General features: G+C 43.5%; 1 protein-coding gene across 1 annotated transcript in view; it reads right to left on the reverse strand.

Annotated features, from left to right (window-relative positions):
- LOC116101266 (alpha-enolase-like) overlaps positions 1-11692 on the reverse strand; it is a 15535-nt gene extending 3843 nt beyond the window's left edge. The window contains exons 1-3 of the mRNA XM_031384880.1: positions 11641-11692; positions 8777-8849; positions 7892-7980 (exon numbers count right to left, since the gene is read on the reverse strand). Coding sequence (XP_031240740.1) covers positions 7892-7980; positions 8777-8849; positions 11641-11692 — 214 coding nt within the window. The remainder of the gene's footprint in view (positions 1-7891; positions 7981-8776; positions 8850-11640) is intronic.
- Positions 11693-21996: the final 10304 nt, after the last annotated feature.

Raw genomic sequence — 21996 nt, forward strand, 5'->3', positions numbered from 1 at the left:
TACCAGATGGGTGGGCCTCAAATTCACAGAGAACTGACTGCCACTGACTCTAGAGCACTGGGATTAAGGGTGTGTACCACCATGCTCCGAATTAACTATGTATTTAACTTAAGCAACAGCCTCATCCCCCCCAACCCTTGAGACAAGGTCTCTCTGTGTAACCCTGGCTGTCCTGGATGAGCTTGCTTTTTAGGCCAGGCTGGCCTTGCATTCATAGAGCTCTGCCTGTCTCTGCCTCCCAAGTGCTGGGATTAAAGTGTGTGCTACCACTTCCTGGTATATATGTGTATCTTAATCTGCCTAGCAATGAAGCTTGGATTAACACCATCTTGCCTCTTAATACTTGAAGTAACTCAAAAGGTTCCCCTTCAAGATGGCCTTGTTCTCCTCAGTTGACAAAACATTTTTTCCCTCAGTATTTCTAATATATACTAATATTAAACTAATTCTTGCTTCTGAAAATATAAATATCCTAAGTAGGGTCTGAGGGCAGGTGGCTCAACCAAACCCAACTGCGAAAAATCATGGCTTAATCACCAATTGGTCACATGGGATGAATGATCACTATTCTTCCATATTGTCCAGCTATGACACGACTTAAATTTAGTCATTTGCACTTTATTTACAGCCTTGGTGTCTATTTTTCTTTCTATCAATTACTTCACACTTGCCTCAGGGCTACTATTGCAGTGGTGAAACACCATAGCCAAAGCAAGTTGGGGAGGAAAGAGTTTATTCGGCTTACACTTCCACAGCACTGTTCATCATTGAAGGAAGTCAGGACTGGAACTCAAGCAGGGCAGGAACCTGGAGGCAGGAGCTGACGCAGAGGACATGGAGGGGTGCTGCCTACTGGCTTGCTCCTCATAGGTTGATCAGCTTGATTTATTAGAACTCAGGACTGCCAGACTTGGCATGACACAACTCATAATGTGCTGGGCCTTCCCACATCAATCACTCGTTAAGAAAGTGCCCCATAGACTTGCCTACAGTTCAGTTTTATGGAGGCATTTTCTCAATTGAGGCTCCCTCCTCTGATGACTCTAGTCTGTATCAAGTAAACATACAATTAGCCAGTATGTATCAGTTTCATCCCTTTCATAATATGAAATAAAATTCCCATCATATTGACATTTTGTTGTTGTTTCCAAAAACAATTGTTACTGGACTATTCAAAAACAATAGCAATATCAAGGCTACCACTATAGCTATATTAGTCTTAGCTTATTCTTCTATATACATTTAATTTACACTATCTCACTGTGGTGGTTTGAATATGCTTGGCCCATGAGACATGGCACTATTAGGAGGTGTGGCCTTGTTAGAGGGAGTGTGTCATTGGAGGAATGGGGCTTTGAGGTAATCTATTTACTCAAGCTTTGTCCAGTGTGACATAGACAACCCCTTCTGGTTGTAGTCACATCAAGATGTAGAACACTCGGCTTCTTCTCCAGCGCCATGCCTGCCTGGATACTGCCATGCTTTCTGCCATGATGATAAGGGACCGAACCTCTGAACTCTAAGCCAGCCCCAATTAAATGTTGTCCCTTGTAAGAGTTGCCTTGGTCATGGTGTTTCTTCACAGCAATGGAAACCCTAACGAGGACACTCACTCACTAGTTTCCCATCAGCTAACAGCATCAAAATAGTTAACCGCCAGGAAAATGTAAAAAAGAACTGAGCACGCACCCTGTAATTATTCATACCATCTCAACCCTGGTACTATGCCCTGTGATTAGTTCCCCTAACCAGAAGTTTAAGATATAATTCGTCCAAAAGCTTTTAAAGCCTAAGCAAACTTCTAAGTTTAACTTCTGCTATCCAAGGATTGCAAGATATTATCTTACATGTATTGAATGCAAATTAAGTATTTGTATTAAGCCAAATCTCCCTTCTACACTGATGGGATCTGACCCTACGAAACTTTGGTTAACAACTAAATACCCCAAATACTCTACCATTGGCTTTAATCTACTTCTGCCAGAAAGAAAGGGGACAGAATGGTAAAGTTTTTTTTTTTTTTAATTTTTTTATTTCTACCCTTTTGAATTCAAAGTTCACTGTGATTTTCATCCCAACATTTGGTAAGAAGAGGACTTAAATCTTTGTATTTAGATGCACAGTCTGATGCTTACTCTGTCATTTTACCTATGTCCATGAACCAATAAGCTGCCTAGATGTAGGGATGCTAAACTTCCTGTTTGCTGCCTGAGCTGGAATGGCAGAAACAGCATCACGCCTCTTAAAAGTTAATTAATTAATTAATTAATTAATTAATTAATTCACATTACATCCAGATCACAGACCCCCATCCTTTCCTCCCAGACCCACCTTCACATGCTCCCTCCAGTACCACTTCCTCTTCTCCTTAGAGAAGGGGAAGCCCCTCATGGGTACCAACTTGCCTTGGCACATCAAGTTGAAGTAGAACTAAGTACATCCTCTCCCACCGGGCAAGGCAGCTTAGGTAGGAGAAGGGGATGCAAAGGCAGACATCAGAGTCAGAGACAGCCCCTTCTACAGTTGTTAGGGGACTCACATGAAGATCAAATTGCACATCTGCTACATATGCGTACATATGTGTAGGGGGCCTACATGCATGTTCTTTAGTTGGTAGTTTTGCCTGTGAGCTCCCATAGGCCCAGGTTAGTTTACTCTGTAGATTTTTTTGTAGTGTCCTTTGTAGATTTTTTTGTAGTGTCCTTGACCTCTCTGGCTCCCTCAACCCTTCCCCCACCTCTCACTCTTCCACACCACTCCCTGGGCTCCACCTATTGTTTGGTTGTGGGTCTCTGTTTCTGTCTCCATCAGCTGCTGGATGAAGCCTCTCAGAAGACTGTTATGCTAGGTTACTACTGTCTGCAATGGCAGAATATCACTAATAGTGTCAAGGGTTGGCTCTTTCCCATGGAGAAATCTCATGTTGGCCCGGCCATTGGTTAGCCATTCCCTCATTCTCTACTCCATCTTTATTCCAGTGCTTCTTGTAGGCAGGACATATTTTGGGTCAAAGGTTTTTGTGGGTGGGTTGGTGTTCCCCTCCCTCCACTGGAAATCCTGCCTGGGTACAGGAGGTGGCCACTTCAGTCTCCATATTACCAGCTGCTATGTATCTCAGCAAGGGTCTCCACCATAGATTTCTGGGAGACTCCCCAGTCCCAGGTCTCTGGCTCATCCCAAATATACCCTGCATGTTTTTGATATAGTCTTGGATTCAGTTTGCAAGTATTTTATTGAGTCATTTTGCATCAATGTCCATAAGAAAAATTGGCCTGAAATTCTTTCTTTGTTGATCATTGTGGGACATTGCATCTTCTAATTCAAGTAGACCAAGGGTCAGCCAGGGGCCTTACTTGGAAATGAACAAATTTATAATGTTGTTATTGGGCATGTTTTTGTAATAATTTTCCTTATACTGCTGTGTTACTATTGCTGTGAGGAAACCCGATGACTTAAGCAACTTGGGGAGGAAATGGTTTATGATAATGGACAGAACCTCTGAACAAACCATCCCCAGTTAGATGTTGTCCTTTATAAGAGTTGCCTTGGTCATGGTATCTATTCATAGCAATGGAAACCCTAACTAAGATAGTATGTCTCTGTATTTGTTCTCATCAAATGCAAAAGGAAGCCTCTCTCATGATGCCTGAATAAGGCACTGATCTATGAGCACAGCAAATATCATTAGGTGTTATTTTGTTGTTACTTTTTTTTCAGAACAGTAGTATTTGATTTTACCCTAGAACTCTGGACTATTTAGATTCTGGATCTCTCCCCCTCCTCCTCCTCCTCTTCCTCCTCCTCTTCCTCCTCCTCCTCCTCCTCCTCCTCCTCCTCCTCCTCCTCCTCCTCCTCCTCCTTCTAGATTCTGGTTCTTGGTGACCCAAGTAGTGTTAGGTATCTGTCTCATAGAGTGGCCCTTAAATCACATCAGATGTTGGTTGGCTACTCTCACAAGTTTTGTGCCACTGTTGCCTTAACATATTTTGCAGGGAGGGAAGACTGTAGATCAAAGGCTTTTGCAGCTGAGATGGTGTTTAGTTTTCTCTTTTGGTAGGCTGCAGAGAACCTTTCCATGTCACAGACACTAGAGCAGGGGGTGAAGGTTCTATGTAGACTACAGTTTGATCTCTCCGTGTTCAATGAGTTATGTGGGTGTTGTCTTCAGCAATGGGGCCCTGTTGTCAGTTTGGGGAGAGCAGCCTATTGTCTTGGCAACTGCCTGGGTTGCTTGGTTATTTCTACAGGACCCTTTTGGCCAACAATTCAATTAGATAGAACCTAGGCCTTGCACTGGAAGCTTTGTTTGGCGACAAAGCTTGGCCAGTAGGGGGTCTGTCTCCCTCATTATTTGGAGACTCATTAGGATCACCTTCATATATTATAGGAAGTTTCCACTGCATTTGGTTTCCATATCACTCCTCATATCACCCCTCAAATGAACTTCAATTCCAGCTGTCTCTCCCTCATTCTCTCCCTCCATCCCATCTCCCCTCTTTCTTCTTACCTGTCCTCCCATTCTTTTCCCTACCCATCCATAAAAATCTATTCTACTTCCCCCTCCCTGGGAGATTCATGTGTTCCCCCTAATTTCTTCCTTTATGCCTAACCTCTCTGGATCTATGGATTGTAGCTTGGTTATCATTTATTTTATTTTATTTTATTTTATTTTGGTTTTTCGAGACAGGGTTTCTTTGTATAGCCCTGGCTGTCCTGGAACTCACTCTGTAGACCAGTCTGGCCTCGAACTCAGAAATCCACCTGCCTTTGCCTCCCAAGTGCCGAGATTAAAGGCGCGCACCACCACTGCCCAGTGGTTATCATTTATTTAATGTCTAATATCCAGATATAAGTGAATACAGACCATATTCATCTTTCTGGGTCTAGGTCACCTCACTTAGGTTGATTTTTTTCTAATTCCATCCATTTGCCTGCAGAATTCGTGATTTCATTAAAAAAAAAACAGCTTGGTAATATTCCATTGTATAAATATATCATATTTTCTTTATCCATTCCTCTGTTGAGCGACATCTAGGTTGTTTCAGTTTCTGGCTAATATGAGTAGAGCAGCAATGAACATGGTTGAGCATCTGTCCCTGAGGTAGGATGAAGCATCCTTTGGGTCTATGCCCGACAGTAGCATAGCTAGGTCTTGAGGTAGATCAATTTCCTTCACAATTTGCAGTTTTTGAGCCAACAAATCCTTTCCTGCATCACAAGGCTGAGAATGGTTTGCTGTTTGTTCTCTACCAAACTAGTTATGTCCCCAGTCCCTCGTTTTGGAAATATTTCTAATTTTTATGATATTCGGGGATGGCAGGAGTCCTGAGGCTGCTTTTGTGAGAGTGAGCAATGGTTGCCCCTCTGTGGGAGGGAGCTTGGGCCTAATTCACCTTTCCTGTGGATGCTGCGGGGAGGGTGCATCTGGACCACACTGTGAGGCAGAGCAGGGAGCCCTGTGGGGCAGGGATGGATTCTTGTTTGCTGTCAAGGATACGGAGGATCCCAGGGAAGGAATGAGGCAGGACTTGTCCAGTGCCAGACTATCTGGCTGCAGGCAGAGTTGATTATCAAATCTATATCTTTTAAAGTAAGACCAGCTTTTAGAATAATGTATTATTTTAATTATTCATGAAAGCTGTTTAGTTAGAACAGAATAGAAACTTAAAAACATTGAATGTAGAGCTAGAATGGTGGAGTTTTTCGTCAGGAAAAACTTATCAAATAATCTCAGGCTGGCTTAAAACAAACCAACAGGATTATCAAGATAGGATTTACAAACCATACAGATCACACATTTTAACTGCTCAGCAGGTAGAGGTGTAGGCCTGAGCGCCTGAGTTCGATCTCTGTATATACCACAAGGTGTAAAGAGAGAGCTGAATCCTGAGAATTCCCTTGAAATTCCCTGACTTCCACACTGGCCTGTGGTGTGAGAGTACTTGATTGATACCCCCATAAAATAACCAAGCATACTTTCAAATAAAGTGCTCATTCCAGTGGCTTCCACTCTATAGATTTGTACAGCCACTATCACAGCCAGTGTAAAACAATTTCCATCATTTCCCAGAGAAACGCTGTACATCTCAGCTTCAGCCTCTCCGCTTTTCCTAATTTTGTGCTCCCTCCTGGTGCCAGCATCTTCCCCTATCTGCTGCTATAGATTTGCCTTTCTTATCATTTCTTACAAGTGTGACTGTGGTTCTCAGCATCTGCCTTCCCCTTCTACACTACAGGGTTCATGCAGGGTGTGGTGTGACTGTACATTGTTCCTTTACATTGCCGGCTAATGTTACATTGCATAGGCATGACCCACTGTGTACCATCATTCCCTGGTGGATGGGAAACCAAAAACCAAGTGGTGGACATTGTCTCCCCGTATTGATGCTGTGTTGCCGATGAAGATGCACGAGTGAAGTTTTGTGTGGATATCTGTTATCACTTCCTTGGGCTCATACTTAGGCATGGAAGTGCTGGAACTCTCGCTGACTCATCATTTGCGCTTTTAAATGTTTTGCAGAACAGTGGTTCCACTGTGATTTCCCACCAGGGTATAGGGCTTGCTGCATCTTTACCAATACTCACTCTTAGCTGTTTTAAGAGAAATTATTACATTTTGTTTGTTTGTTTGTTTTGAGACAGGATTTCTCTATGTAGCCTTGATTGTCCTGTAACTCACTATGGAGGCCAGGTTGACTCAAACTCCTAGAGATCTGCCTGTCCCTGTCTCTTGAATTCTGGGATTATAGGTGTTTGTCACCACACCCAACCTTATTATTACTTTTTTTTTGAATTTTAAATGTTTTTATTTTTTATAAGTTGCCTTGGTCACTTCACAGCAATATAAAAGTAACTAAAACAATGGGTATATGTATTAAGGTAGACTAGAAAAAGAAAACTTTGCCCAACATAAGAAAATTTTCTTTCCTGATTTTGGATAATGGCAAATTTTACATTTTTTTACATAAACTACCAATAATTCTCTGATTATTCTTCAATTATGTAATTCCCCTCTTTCTACTTCTATAGAAATAAAGTTCAAGACTACTGAAAAACAGTGACCTAACTAAATCATAGTCTGTAATTTAGTGTTGTCACTTATTATTACTTTTGAAACAAGATCTCACCATGGAGCTTTGAATGACCTGGACCTTACTTTGTAGACAAGGCTTATGATGATGGTGATGAACTTGTAAAATGATCCTCCTGTCTCAGCTTCCAGAATGTTAGCGTTACAGACTATGAACAGTCTGATTTTTTTGAGGGTTGCAGTTTAGTGGATGGGAGGCCACACCTCTTCATGGTTTTGCCTCAGGAGGTAACAACACTTAGCAATTTAACACTTAGCAACAGTGTTGACAACACTGAGCCCTTTGATGGGCCTACTGGCCATTTGTAGACCATTTTTGAAAATATGCCCCTTGGAGCCTTCTGTCCACTCAAAAATTAGGCTATTTGTTTTTTGTTATTACTTTATTGTGGTTTTATTTGTTTGTTTTTCAAGACAGGGTCTCTCTGTATAGATCTGGCTGTACTAGAACTTGCTCCATAGCCTAGGCTGACCTTGAACTACAGAGATCCATCTGCTTCTGTCTCCCAAGTGCTAGAATTAAGGACATGTGCCACTCAGCTGCTGCCTCTGCCACCACAATGGTCCGGGCTGCGGTCACCAGGGACTTTGAATATGTTTTGGATTGCCCTCAGCTAACTTGTGCAGGAAAGGAAAGCTTGGAGGAAGAACCACCCTTTTGGCTTTGTGGCTGTCTCAACAAAGAGCCCTGATGGCACAATGAACCTGATGACCTGGGAGTGTGCTACCCCTGGAAAGAAGGGGACTCCGTGGGAAGGAGGCTTGTTCAACAGATCAACAGAGGAAAGCATATATACTTACCCATTTGGTATAACACAGGAGCCCTCTCAGGGAAATGAAGACACTCCTCCACAAAGTAGCAAAGCATAAATTCTTTTCTCTTGGTTGAACTGTGAAAGGAATTATGGGAATCTAAGCAGTTTGTGTAAGAGGCTAAAGGAAGATGGGAATTACCTCATCACGGTCAGTCTGCTTGTACAGAACCCTCTCAGCCTCAGCTTCCTGTCCTTGATGCTGAGGACACAGCTGTGCTTCTGATAAAGGGAGGTAGGTATGTGTACCTCCCTATGTGCAGCGTTGGCTCTTGGTTTAGGAAGAAGGGGAGGTCAGAGTGCCCTTGTTGCATAAACTGATATTTTCTTTAAAAAAATTTTTGTTCCAAATTTTATTTAATAAGTATCATTGTTTAAGATATAATTAAGTGATTTATATTAAATCAAGTATTTGCATCTGTATGTATTAGGGAAGAAACATATTTGGCAAAATTTTGAGGCATGATTCATAAATATCTAAGGTTATTAAATCACAGCTTCCTATGATGCTGAGAGAGCATTGTACTTTGAAGTCTCTGGGATCTAGCTGTACATGGCTCCAGCAGATGTTGTAATGCTATGGTAACTCTGGAGGCCAGGCATCTCTTAGCCCAGCTTCAATACCAGACATAGAGACGAGTGGGGTGCTTCATTTACCTTCCTTGGCTATTGGTCCCTCAGCCATCATATCAAATCTGTCCTTGGCCTTCACCTTGCCATCTGATCACCCCAGCACCCCTGCTTTCATCAGCTGGCTCTTCAGGGCCTCCTTAATTTCCTAAATGAAGGGTTTAGGAAGCAGGTGATCACGGAGTGGGCTACTGCCAAGGCTCTGTCATAGTCAAGGGAGGAACTCTTCTTTAGCTATGCATACGTGAAAAGGTTCTCATAGAAGATGAGCACCACAGTGAAGTGGGAGGCACATGAGGAGAAGGCGTCCTTCTTGCCTGCAGGCAAAGGAGTCCTGAGCACAGTGCAGATTACCTGCAGGAGTCCTGAGCACTGTGAGGATTCTCTGCAGAGTCCTGAGCACTGTGTGGATTATCTGCAGGTAGGAGCTGAGGATGGCTACCAGGATCCCGTCATACACCCTTAGTGTCAGGAGGTGGCACTCAGTGGATCCGAGAGTGAAAGAAGTAGATCTTTTACCTCATGACTCTTCCTTTGCCCCTTCTGCACTTGTCTACACCTTCTTCATGGGGTTCATTCAGCTGTCAAAGTGGCACTTTAAAGAAGCATTAGCTCAAACCAGTCCTTATGTTCAAGTAGTGTGTTCTGGGGTAGCACCCATCCACCACCCTTCACAGAAACAGACATTTGGTGTTGACACACTAGGTAAAACTGCAATTTGAAAGCAGAGGCAATATTTTCCGTGTCCAGGCAATAGTGAAAATCTACCTTGAGGACTGGAGAGATGGCTCAGCTGTTAAGAGCATATATTGTTCTTGGAGGGGACCCAAGGTCAGTTCCCAGCATCCATAGTTGATGGCTTACAACTGCCTTTAACTCCAATTCCAGGAGATGTCTTCTTCTGGTCATTTTGGGCAATTGCACTGACATGCACATACCCCTTCACACACACACACACACACACACACACACACACACACACACACATACACAATCTACCTTGAGATGAATTCTTTTGCTCAGCAAAGGGCCACAGACATGATACCTATCAATATACAAGAAGAAAGACAGTAGATTTCTTTGTCCTCATGACAGACAGTGAACTTATTATAATAATAAATAAATCTTTGGGTCAGAGCGAGTAGGGACTGAGCGAGTGGAGTTGACTGGAGCGAGCAGTGCTGATTGGAGCAAGCAGAGGTCCTAAATACAATTCCCAACAACCACATGAAGGCTCACAACCATCTGTACAGCTACAGTGTACTCACATACATAAAATAAATATATCTTTTTAAAAAAGCAATTTAAGGAAGAAAAGTTTTCGTTGTTTTTTTTTTTAAATTTGGATCTTTAAAATTTAAGAATCATGACATTTTTCATTTTTATTAGTATTTGTTAATTTAAAAAAATAATGGGTTTATGTGATATTTCTTACATGTATGTAATATATTTTGATCATGGAAAGGTTTATTCTGGCTCACAGCTTGAGGAGATATGTCAGGAGTGTGAGGCAACTGGCCATATTTTTTCGATTACCAGAGATTAGAGAAGGGCCAGGAACTGGGTCTGGCTATAAAACCTCCAGGTTCCAAGTGATCTACTTTCTCCAGCAAGGCTCAGCATCCTTCCCAAGCTAGATGTATGCAGGGTTTCAATGTAAGCTGAATGCAAAGGGTTTGAAATAAGTCGTTCATGCTGTCCAGCCTGCCTGTCAGAGCCCCAGAGAATATTTCTTATAATTTATTTATTACTGACTTGGGAACAAAGGGAGGCAGGGATAGGGTGGGGGAGGGTAAATTGGACTGATCCTCTAATTCCCCAGCTCAGACTTTTCTGGTTCCTTGGCATCTGACAAGACTGTTAACAATTCATAAAAGGATCTATCATGTTGAGACATAATATTAGATGTTAGAATTTACGAAAGGAACACGCTGAATTAGCCAATGTTCAGCAGAACTGATGATGGACTGTAAATGCAGCTAGGTAAAGCCTATGAAGGTTACAGTTGATGACAGGGTCTATCTCTCCTAGAGGTGTGCTTATCTGCCCCAAGGCCTAGCCACCTTCTTATTTTTCTGTGCTTTAAGAATATTGTCATTATGTCAGTTCTTCATCAGCTGACTGTGAGCAATGTCTTGGCTGTTTTAATAATGAAACTGGTCAACGTGATTGATGTCATGGAATTGGATCATTGAATCTACTGCAAATGTGCAGACCTTGCATCTGTATATCATAGTTGGCCTTATTTTTCCTCTAAATTTCTCTTTCTCCAGTTAATCTCCTCTCACTCCCAGCAAATGCCGCAGTTACTGCAGTAATGTGAGAAGGTGTTATCATGGAAGAGTATATGTAGAAAGATTACCTCCTGTCTAGTGCACACAGAGTTTAAAATGGCGGGACCCTTGGTAGGTGGACCACACCACAGGGTGGGTCCTACTTTCAAGAGTAGCTGGCCAACACCAACTCACTCTATGAGTTTAAAAAAAGAGAGAAGAGGACTGGAGAGATGGCTCAGTGGTTAAGAGCACCGACTGCTCTTCTAAAGGTCCAGAGTTCAAATCCCAGCAACCACATGGTGGCTCACAACCATCTAGAATGGGATCTGATGCCCACTTCTGAGGTGTCTGAAGACAGCTACAGTGTACTTATGTATAATAAATAAATATTTTTAAAGAAAGAGAAGAAAACTTGAAGCTAGGTGAGTGGGGAGTGAGGGTGGAGAGGGAAGATCTGGGGATGGTGGAGTGGAGAAGGAGGATCTAGGAGGAGCTGGAGGTGGTGGAGATTATGATCAGAATATATCCATATAACATTCTGCTTTCCAATTCCATCCATTTTAATGAAAACAAAATAATTTTATTTTAGTTTTACACCTGAGAAAATTCTGTTGTATATAAAAATACATGTATGAGACTTTCAAATAGTGAGAAAGATGATTTATTGTACATGAGTTACACTTGGCCACCAGTGAGAGAGCAGAACTAGTCTGGAATGCCACAGGTCCAGGGCAGAGGGCTAATGGGGACTGTTTGTGTTATAAGGAAGTCAGACTCTAAGATGGCCTTGATGAGGAGATGGTGAGGTCCCAGGCCCACTGAGACTTATTACCGACATCAGCATACTGTCCAACAACTTGGACCAGCACCCCGGTCTTCAGCATCCCTTACTTCTGCTCCTTTAGCCTTCTTGGATGTACAAACTAATTTCCTTGCACCTCTGCCTCATCCTTCTTCTCTTACCTCTCACCCCCCATTTTACCCTCAGGGAGCATGGGTTTCAGGCCAAGAGCTATATATAGTTTCTTTTGCAGAAAGCTTTGGAGTTTTCCCATGGTGGGTACAAGGTGATCCCCAAGAGAGTCAGCCCAGCTGTTCAGCTCTCAACATCTTCTGTTACAGATGCATTATCTCCCATTTGCCTTGTATTTGATTCTTAGTCACTCCAGGGCATTGGTGTCTAAGCAGCACTTGTCTCCCTGTTCCCTTTCTGAGCTTCACTTGGAGTCATTTGCAATAGCTGTGATGTATGACCCCAGGTCCAGGGGATACTTAAAACTATGCACACAATTGATATCACAGTGGCCAAAGTCCTGTAAGGGGTGTTTGCCCTTCTTTTCCATTAGATGATTTGGTACTGTATAGGCCCATGAAGGTCGTATCAAACAAAACCTTCAATAAAGCGGCCTTTATAGAGCTCCTTTTTGGAGCTCAGGGCCACATGCTTTGTTCAGATTGATAAGGTGGATTCTTCTCCTATAGTTCAGGAGCAAACAAAGACCCAGTGAATGTCAACAGTCATCCAAATAGAAAGTCACAGGAGAACCTTTTGTGCCACTTTGTCATGCTGTCTCAAGTGGTAAAAACAAAAAACAAAAAACAACAAACAAACAAACAAACAAAAAACCCCCCAAAACTGAGAGTTTACAAGTCTGTGGATTACACTACTCAGTTCTTTGACCTTTCATTAGTTATGAATCATCAGCTCTCCTCTGGCACTTCTAGCAGTGTTCAGAGGTATGAGATAAGAGTGTGAGATCCCTTCACACTCTTTGTTCATTTGGTCATTGGGAATGTGACCAGTTACTTCAATCCCTTTGTTAGGGACACAATGTGCCTTATTCAGCTCTTGAGCTCGCACTGCTTGAACAACCACCTCCTTTGTTCTTCTGCTTACGGTACCTAAGTGCACAGAGCAAAGCCTGGGAGGTGCACAGGCTCTGACTCAGCCACTCAACACAGAGGAGGGAAATCAGATGAAAAATCAGAGTGGTGCCCTTTCATGACTTCAACCTTTAATTTTTTTTTACTTTATTTTTATTTTATCTTTAATTAAAAAAAACAGTGTACTGAAATGACTTCTATTCTTACTGGTGATTTCAAAACTTCACTGTCTGTCTTCCACTTTAATCTCTAAATTTATCTTTCCTCCTAAAGAAAACACAAGCCAACAGAAGGAGCACTTCCTCTTTCTTGTTTCCCTCAAATGTCACTGTTTCTCCACCCACTCTTGCCCCATCTCATAGTCAAAGGGAAAGAAGTTTCCATCCATCCCACGTGTACTAGAGTCTAGACAAGAAATATAGTTAATTTGGGAAATACAATTCATTCAGATGACTTGAAAGATTAAAAAAAATTGAAAATAGATTTTCTATATAATATATTCTGATTACAGTGTCGCCTCCCTCTACTCCTCCCAGTTCCTCTCCACCTCCCTTCCCATCCATATCTACACCCTTTCTGTCTCTCCATAGAAAGCAAACAGATATCTAAGGAATAATAAAAAAGTAGAATACAATAAAATAAATAAAACACAAACAAATTGGACTATGACAAAACAACCAAAGAAAGAAAAGAGAAAACAAAGAAAAAGCACAAGAAACGTATATAGACACAGAGTCACACATATTACACAAACAAGAATCCTATAAAAATCCAAACCAGAAGCCATAATATATACACAAAGTACCTGTAAGGTAGGGAAAAAAAAAGCTCTGACAACAGAATGAGATAAAGAACCTCCAAAAATACCATTGAGTTTGTTTTGTGTTGGCCATCTACTGTTGGGCCTGGGGCCTGCCCTTAAGATAGGCTGGTTTCCCCAGGGAGATGCCCTAATTTTCATTTGCAAGTACTTATCGACTGGAGATGGCTTCTCGGTTAGGCATGGTGGCTCATGTCCAGTTTTCCTCTCAGCTCTAGGACCCCATCTGGCACAGACCCATGCAGTCCCTATGCATGCTGCCGCAGACTCCATGAGTTCATATGTGTGCCAGTTCTACTGTGTCTAGAAGGTCTTGATTCCCTGTAGTTCTCCATCCTCTCTGGATTTTACTTTCTTTTTTCTTCCTCTTCTACAAGGGTTCCCTGAGCCTTAAGGGGAGATAATTGATGGAGACAGTCCATTTAAAGCTGAGTGTTCCAAGGTCTCTCACGCTCTGCATAATGTCTGCTTGTGGGTCTCTGTGTTTGTTCCCATCTGCTGCAGGAAGAAGCATCTCTGATGCTGGCTGAGCAAGGCTCTGATCTATGAGGATAACAGAATGTCATTACCAAGTCATTTCCCCCCTTACATTCCTTTAGCAGAACAGTAGCATTTGATTTTCCCCTGGGTCCCAAGCCTATTTAGTTTCAGATTCTTGATCATCCAAGCAGCATTGGATGTGGATTCTATTTTATTGATATTGGTTGGCTACTCTTACAAGCTTTGTGACACTATTGCACAAGCATATCTTGCAGGCAGGGCGTCATAGCAGATTGAAGGGCGTTTATCTGTCTCCTTTGGTAGCATGTAGAGTACCTTCACTCCTCCCACCTTCCCACGCCTCCATATTCACTCCCCTCTTAGAAAAGAGCAGGGGTCCTAGGGATATCAACCGAACATGGCTTGACAAGTTACAATAAAACTAGTCACACATCCTCATATCAAGGCTGGACGAGGTGAGTTAGTAGGAAGAAAGGGTCCCAAAAGCAGGCAGAAGAGTCAGAGACAGCCCCCGCTGTTAGGAGTTCTACAAGAACATCAACCGACACAACCATACCATATGTGAAGACCTAGGTCAGACCTGCACAGGCTCCCTGATTTGTTTTTTCTTCTTCTTCTTCTTTTTTTCCGAGACAGGGTTTCTCTGTGTAGTCCTGGCTGTCCCGAAACTCACTCTGTAGACCAGGCTGGCCTTGAACTCAGAAATCCACCTGCCTCTGCCTCCCAAGTGCTGGGATCCCTGATTTTTGATTCAGCCTCTGTGCCTCTATGAATCCTGGTTTTTTTTTTTTTTTTTTTTTTTTTTTTTTTTTTTTTTGTCTCTGTGGACTGTGTTCTTGTGGTATTTTTGACTCCTCTGGCTCTTACAATTCTTCTTTACCCGTCTTCTGCAGGGTCCCTCTAATGTTTGGCTGTTGGTCTTGGCATCTGCTAAAGGAGAAGACTTTTAATAACAGGTCTAACAACAGAGGTATGGGCAAGACTTCAAGGAACAAACCAAAGATGTGGAAACATCCAGAACTGGCAGTATGGCAATTGTCATCATCCCAGGACTGAAAACATCAAATAGAGACTCTTGTCATGGGCTGCAGTCTGGGCAGAGTGCAGAAGGCTAGAGCCTAGATTAAGGTGGAAGAGTAATAGAAAAGTAACCAGCCTGTTGCATAAAGTGGATTGAACTCCACAGGAAACTAAGGAAGTGGCTTATTTTTTTCTGTCACACTCTGAAGATCTTGAACAGAGCCCATCTTCCCTTCCACAGCCTCTTCGGAGCCTAGTTAGCCTCATTTTCATGTATTAAAAGGCTCAATTCGATCTGGAACAGGACATCTGTTTCTTAGGCGGCTCAAATAGTCTCTCCAACTCAACCTTCATTACTTACTGGTGCTCTGCTGGGTAGAGGCCCACCCCTTTCCAGCCTCTCGTTCAGCATCATACTTTCTGAACCACAACTGGTTTTGTAGGGTAAAACTGTGCTGAGGCTGAGAGGAACCCCAGGCCTGAGGTCTTTTGGTATAAGCAGGCTTCGTTCCTATCTCTGTTTGCTAATGACTGTCATCTTTGAGCTGTGTGCCCAAAGGCTGCCTCCCTGAAAGACATACTGTTAGGTTCTGAGACACGGAGGAGACCTCAGATCCCACTATTTCCTGGTGCAGATAACCCTTCTTCTGCACCATTCATGACTTTTCCCCAACTGTTGCCCCTACTGGTACACTCTTTGCAGCCTCCTTTCTGCAAGTCTCTCCAGCATACCCATGGCTTGGGGACCCCTACTTTCCAGACAGATAGAAACAGATCAATTCTCTCCACCCCAAATACTCATGGCCCCGGGGAAACCATTCATCCCCAAATAGATCGGAGGAGATCCTTCTGCTGTCTTGCTTTCCAACCTTCCTCTCACCTGCTTCTACAGACAAGTAGCAGAAGGCCCTGCCCACGGTCCTCCACAGTACTAGGCAGCACAGACTTGCTTTTCTACCTTGTCATGGATTGTCATGGAACAATCCTCTCTTGCCCTAAATTCCCTTTGAATTTCTGGCTTCCTTACACAGGCTGCTGAAGGTCACACCAATTGCTATGCACATGGCATCTTTAGAACGTCCAAGCCAGGCCAGGAAGCCACGAAACACGAGGTTCTGGCTTTGGGAATCCCCAGAAGTGAAGAGAAAGAATATTTCAGTGCAATGCAATGGGGCTTTAAACATTGGAGCTTTAAAGACAGGATTAAAATGTTAGCATTTCACACTTAGCCCCAGCTCTAAAACAGCTCAGGGTGGTCCTGCTTTTACTTATAGTTTAGGTACTTTGTGAGTCTTTTGTCTCTTTTGGTCTTCATTTTAATTTTCAAATATTTCAAACAATATTTTTGTAGATGACTGATCCTTTGAGTACTGCCTTAAGTTTAACCTCTGAACTCTTGTGTCGTTTGAGTCTCTGAGGAAGGGCTACATATCACTCTGAGGTTTTCTTCAGATTCCTGAGAAAATGGCACAGTCTAGGCTCTATAGCCAGGTTCCCAGGGCCATCTCTGTGTTAGAAGTGGCAGCAGCATCTCTTTGCAGACTTGTCTCCTGCATCCTAGGTCTGCCTGGATGTCCAGAGAGGGCAGTATGACAGCTTTCATCATCCTAGGACTGAAGACACTAGGGAGAGACTCTTGCTGCAGCCCTGAGCTATAGAGCCATGGCAGGTCCATGGATCCACAGGGTTGCTCATAGACTTGTGCTGCATTTACTCTGTGCCATGGGCTTGTTCTGCACTCTGTGCTTATGTGCCTTTGATTCCGCTGTTCCCTCTGCTTGGGAACTTCCTGAATTGTCTCAACTGATGATATTCCCCAACTACTGAGAAGGGCTCATTTACCTTCACCATAGACTTTCCAAATCCCCCACTAATATATATACTACAGTAAGGCTGATATCAAGGTAAAGTATACTGGGTGGTTGGGAATAGGCATTACTTTCCCATGATTGCACTCTTGGCTAGCTTTTGTCAACTTGGCACAAGCTAGAGTCATTTTGGAAGAGGAGTGTCAACTGTGAAGATGCTCCTAAACAGACTTACCTGTAGGCAAGTCTCTAGTGCATTTTCTTGAGTAATGATTGATGGGAGTGAGCCCAGTTCACTGGGTTAGGAGGAGGGAGCAGTGCCTTCCCCCCTGGGGGGGGGGTCTTGTGTGGTATAAGGAAACAAGCTGAATAAGCGATGGAGAACAAGCCAGTGAGCAGCATTCTTCCATGGTGTCTGTAGCAGTTCCTGCATCCAGCTTCCTGCCTTGGATACCTGCTTTAACTTCCTTGGATGATGAACTATTATGTGGAAGGGTAAGCCAAACTAGTTCCTCTCCTGGTTGCCCTTGGTTATCGTGTTTTATCACAGCATAACCTAACCAAGGCAGCCATTGTAATAGCACACCACAAACTTAGGGGGCTTAAAATAGTCCAATTTGTTCTTATAATTTGAAGGTCAGAGTATGAAATCCAGGTGTCAGCAGGGCTATGTTCTTCTAAAGGTTTTATGAAGAACCATTCTCCTTTCTTCCATGGGGGCCACCTGCATTCCGGTTGCATGGCGCTTCCAGTGGTCCTCTAGCTTCTGCTTCTACTAATTGATTCTCTTGCCTCCTTCTGTAAGGATTCTTGTGGTGGCACTGGGCCCCTGGAGACAGTCAGGGTAATCATCCACTCCATCTTAAGTACCTTAAATTTTTAAAAAATTCATATTTGTAAAATCCCTTTGCTGTACAAGATTCAGATTCGGGAAATTAAGATATGGGTAGCTTTGGAGGATGCTATTCTGCCTCCCAAAGTTATCTTCCTTTCCCTGATGGCCTGATCAGTATTTTACACACTGTTCCATTCTCCCTGTAGTGCACAGGCTAAGCCCAGGCTGAGCGAGGAGGTTCATGTGATGGAAGGGAAGTCACATAGCCCAATCTTTTCCTCAACACTGAGCTACTGGCTCCAGGTGGGGGCTCTTCATAGGTCAGAATGAGTTCCTCTGGTGGGTTTATGGGATTGAGTAGGGGACACCCACAAAATGTCCCCCAGAATCTCAGGACAAATGTCAGGAGTTGTTGCAGATTAATCTACCTCCTCTGTGCTTTCTGCTTCTTTATGCAGGACTAATCGTCCTCATTAAAATCCACTGCACGTTTCCAGGGTATTAAAAATATATTTGATTTTATGCTGTGCATGTCTTTCAAAACTGAGAAGAAACCCACACTGAACAACTGTTAACCAATAATATGGTTTTGCATCACACAGTGTTCAGGAAATGAGAGTTCTGTGGAGTTGAGGCTGACTTATCTGGCCCTGGAGAATAGAAACATTCCAGAAATAGCCCCATGTGGCTAACCCTCCTCCTGGCCATCCAAATTGCCTCAGAGTCTATTTTACAACTCAGGGGGTGGCTTGCCTGCTGGTCTCCTCTCAGGACGTGGGAGGTGGGAGTCTAGAGCGGATGCTTTCTGCTGGGGAGGGAAGTGGGTGGGCCCTCCTAGGCCTCTTTGCCCAGATAGCCTTGTCTGGGTTTGATATACTGGATTTGGGGCTTGGCCATCTTCAATAAGCACAGAAGAAATGCTGTATGGAAGCAGCATCTAACAAATGCAGGGTGATTGACATCATTCAGGGAAATGTTTGCGTTCAACAACAAGTTAATGTTTTAAGGACGATGTACAGACTAGCTAAATATTTTGACAGAGAATTGAAAGTAACTGCGAAGACCACTCCATCTGGAGCCCCTCATTTATTGTTTGAATATTTACACAACTGCTTAGAAATGTCATGATCTGAGAATTAATGGACAGAAAAAGAGCTCATCTTTTTGGCCAGAGTCTGGGGTAACATGTGAGTTGGAAATGAGAAGATAAAGCACACGCCCACTCATCCCCCAGAGTCTTCTCTTTTCCCGTCTTCTCATACACAGTACTAATAACACCCCCCTCAGTAAGCAAGCCTCAACTGTTCTTTTTCAAAATTCCAAACAAGTTTTATTCCCATACAATGCCAAGACATTTCCTTTGCTTCAAATGTACCCAGGGAACACGATTCTTTAATGAGAACAATAATTTATGTCTTGGTTCCACTACATAATGGTTTCATGGCTGGGGTGATGGAGGTAAGAGACCATCTAGGCCAGTCAGTGGTTTTCAACCTGTGGGTCGTGCCCATTGGAAAAACATATTTCTGATGGTCTTAGGTCCTGAGACACTGCTCAGTAGCAAAATTACATTTATGAAGTAGCAATGAAATAAATTTATGGTTGGGGGTTCCTAAGACTATTGGAAACAGGTATTATCTGAGGGCTGTGACCCACAAAGTTGAGAACTACGGATCTAGGGCCTCTGGCTTTGGCTTTTCTATATCATCTCTGGCTTGTACAGTCCTGGACTGACTGCCCCCACCCCCACCAGCTCCATGCACATGTGGGTGGATGTAGAATGGAGAGCCACACCTCCTTGACTTCCCATCTCTAGATGATCTTGGGGGATGAAGATTGCAGCTGGTCTACTGTTAAGTCTTGGGAGTCTGGAGACAGAACACAAGATACCCTATAGGGTCTTCACTTAGGGCATGCAGACCATCAGAGATCCCTCTTATTAGACCAGGGGTGGCACAGATCACAGGAGGGCTCACCCCACCCCTCTGGCCTGCAAGTTGCTCCTTTAATGTCATTCATGTAGTGGCAGAGACAGTGTGAGGGTTCTATAAGCTGGTTATTGCTGCTACCTGCCTTAGCTGGGGAAAATGGAGAATGTGTGTGTGGGGGCAGACAGAGCATCAGACTTTTCCACATCCCTTAAGAGGCTGAGATGAGAAGCATGGGGCAGTGCAGAAGGAATGTGTACTACCCAATACAGTATGAAACCCACCCTGGGGTGGTCAGGCTGAGATCATCTTCAGTGCTGCATTCTGGGTGGGGCAGCAGCTAACCTGGCCATCCACACAAACCCGGAGTGCTTGCTCTTCTTTAGGTACTCAGGTACCTTGCCATGAGTAGGAAGGTCATTTAGAATGCCTGAAGAGGCAGGAGTGAGGTGTTCCAGCATGGTGTCTGCGTGGTGAGGGTCCAAGCAAGGATTTACTGGCCATGTGCCTTTTATGTCTTTCAGTCGGCCAACCACTGCCAGTATTACACAGTAGGCACATACAGTAGTCTCATAGAGGGGGTGGTCTGTTTTACAACTCTGTTCACAGCAGGATGGCTCCACCTCCATCTCTGTAAGATCCAACACAGAAGCTTACTGAATGGAAGCCATTTCAATAGCCTACAGCTCAGGGCATGAAGTCTGGGTAGGGGATTGTATGCAAGCTTAGTGGACACTACACACATCATGTTTCTGCTGACTCCAGGCTCACAGCACCCAACACAGACCCCCAGGAAGGAAAAATATTCATCTATAACATTTGTACCTTGGATTTGGTTTTGTCTTAAAAGATTTTACTTTGCCTTAGTGTTTGCAAGTACATTATGTTGTTAAGTACTAGAGATAGGGAGACAGACAGTTTTTTTTTTAAAAAAAAGATTTATTTATTATTATATGTAAGTACACTGTAGCTGTCTTCAGACACTCCAGAAGAGGGTGTCAGATCTTGTTATGGATGGTTGTGAGCCACCATGTGGTGGCTGGGATTTGAACTCAGGACCTTTGGAAGAGCAGTCAGTGCTCTTAGCCGCTGAGCCATCTCTCCATCCACCGACAGACAGTTTCTCTAGGGCAGGACCCTGGGCCAAAGGCCAGTCATCCTGCCCTACACTGGTAAAAGCAGGGCGGCAGTCCACTCAGAGGCCCTGGGAGAGTTGTAGGGCTGGGTCAGTGTGGGATGGTGACAAGCCATACACGGTGCTTCTGCCTGAAAACAGGGTCCTCTGTGTATCACCAAATGCTCATTTCTGAAGGGCGTCTCCCTGTAGCACATGTGTTTGAACACTTCATCCCTAGTTGGTGACGCTATTTTTGGAAAGTTTGGAATGGAATCTTTACTGTTAGTGTTAAAACTGGTTTGGTGTTAAATTCCCACCAGAACTAATATGGGGCCACCACTTGTCTTTACTTCCCTGCACTCTTGTTTTGCTACAGAAAGATGGATGTGGCCAATGATGGATTATATCCTCTGCCCATTTACACATCTGATGCATTCAAGGATCATACAATTTATCTTTTCTAAGTGCTTTGATGAAGAGATAGCTGATTCACACTACCCATACTACTGCCTGTAGTGGTTCCATCCACTGTTGGCATGTCTGTGTCTCTGGAGCTTGAAGCCTACATTTCCATCTTATATATCACATGCCTCAAACAGACCAGGCCCTCTAGAGTGGTTGACCTTGGTTGACAGATTATCCTTTGGAGATGTTCACTAAAGGTTTCCCTCCATGACTTGTGTCACAAGCTGCCATTGCTCAGGGAAGCCTGTTGGACAGATGGGCAAAGCATTCTCTGTGTGGGTTTTAGCTGCACACATAAATGGATTCAGTGCACGCAAAGGCTGCTAAAGACACTGAGAACAGGTTGTTCCCAGACCCATCCCACCCAGGTAGTACTGCATGAGTCCTCTGGGTATGCAGATGCCAAGAGATTTTGAATTGACAGAATCAACTTCCTGTTGCATGAAGAAATGAACACGTTACAGAAACAGTGTGCTGATACATTATTATGAAAATATCTCTCCCATTTCAAGAGACTGGGCCTTTTGTTGGGACTCACAATTGTGAGTTAATAGTAGAGCTGAGGTTGCTCAGTACTCAAGACTGACATCCTGCTGTGAAACCCACCTTTGAGAGAACAGTGTCACAACCAACCTTACTTACGTGTCGAATTTCCCACGTAATCAACATTCAGCACCTAAACTAATGCCCAGCTGTGATCTTAAGTTATGTACTCTTTCATGCCCCAGGCCCAGAGAGCTGTGCATGTGGGTTTATATGTGTGCCGTGACACTCACTTGCTGACAACTGTGAATAGATAAAAAAAAAAAA

Source organism: Mastomys coucha, unplaced genomic scaffold, assembly GCF_008632895.1.
Source record: "Mastomys coucha isolate ucsf_1 unplaced genomic scaffold, UCSF_Mcou_1 pScaffold21, whole genome shotgun sequence".
Taxonomy (NCBI): Eukaryota; Metazoa; Chordata; class Mammalia; order Rodentia; family Muridae; genus Mastomys; species Mastomys coucha.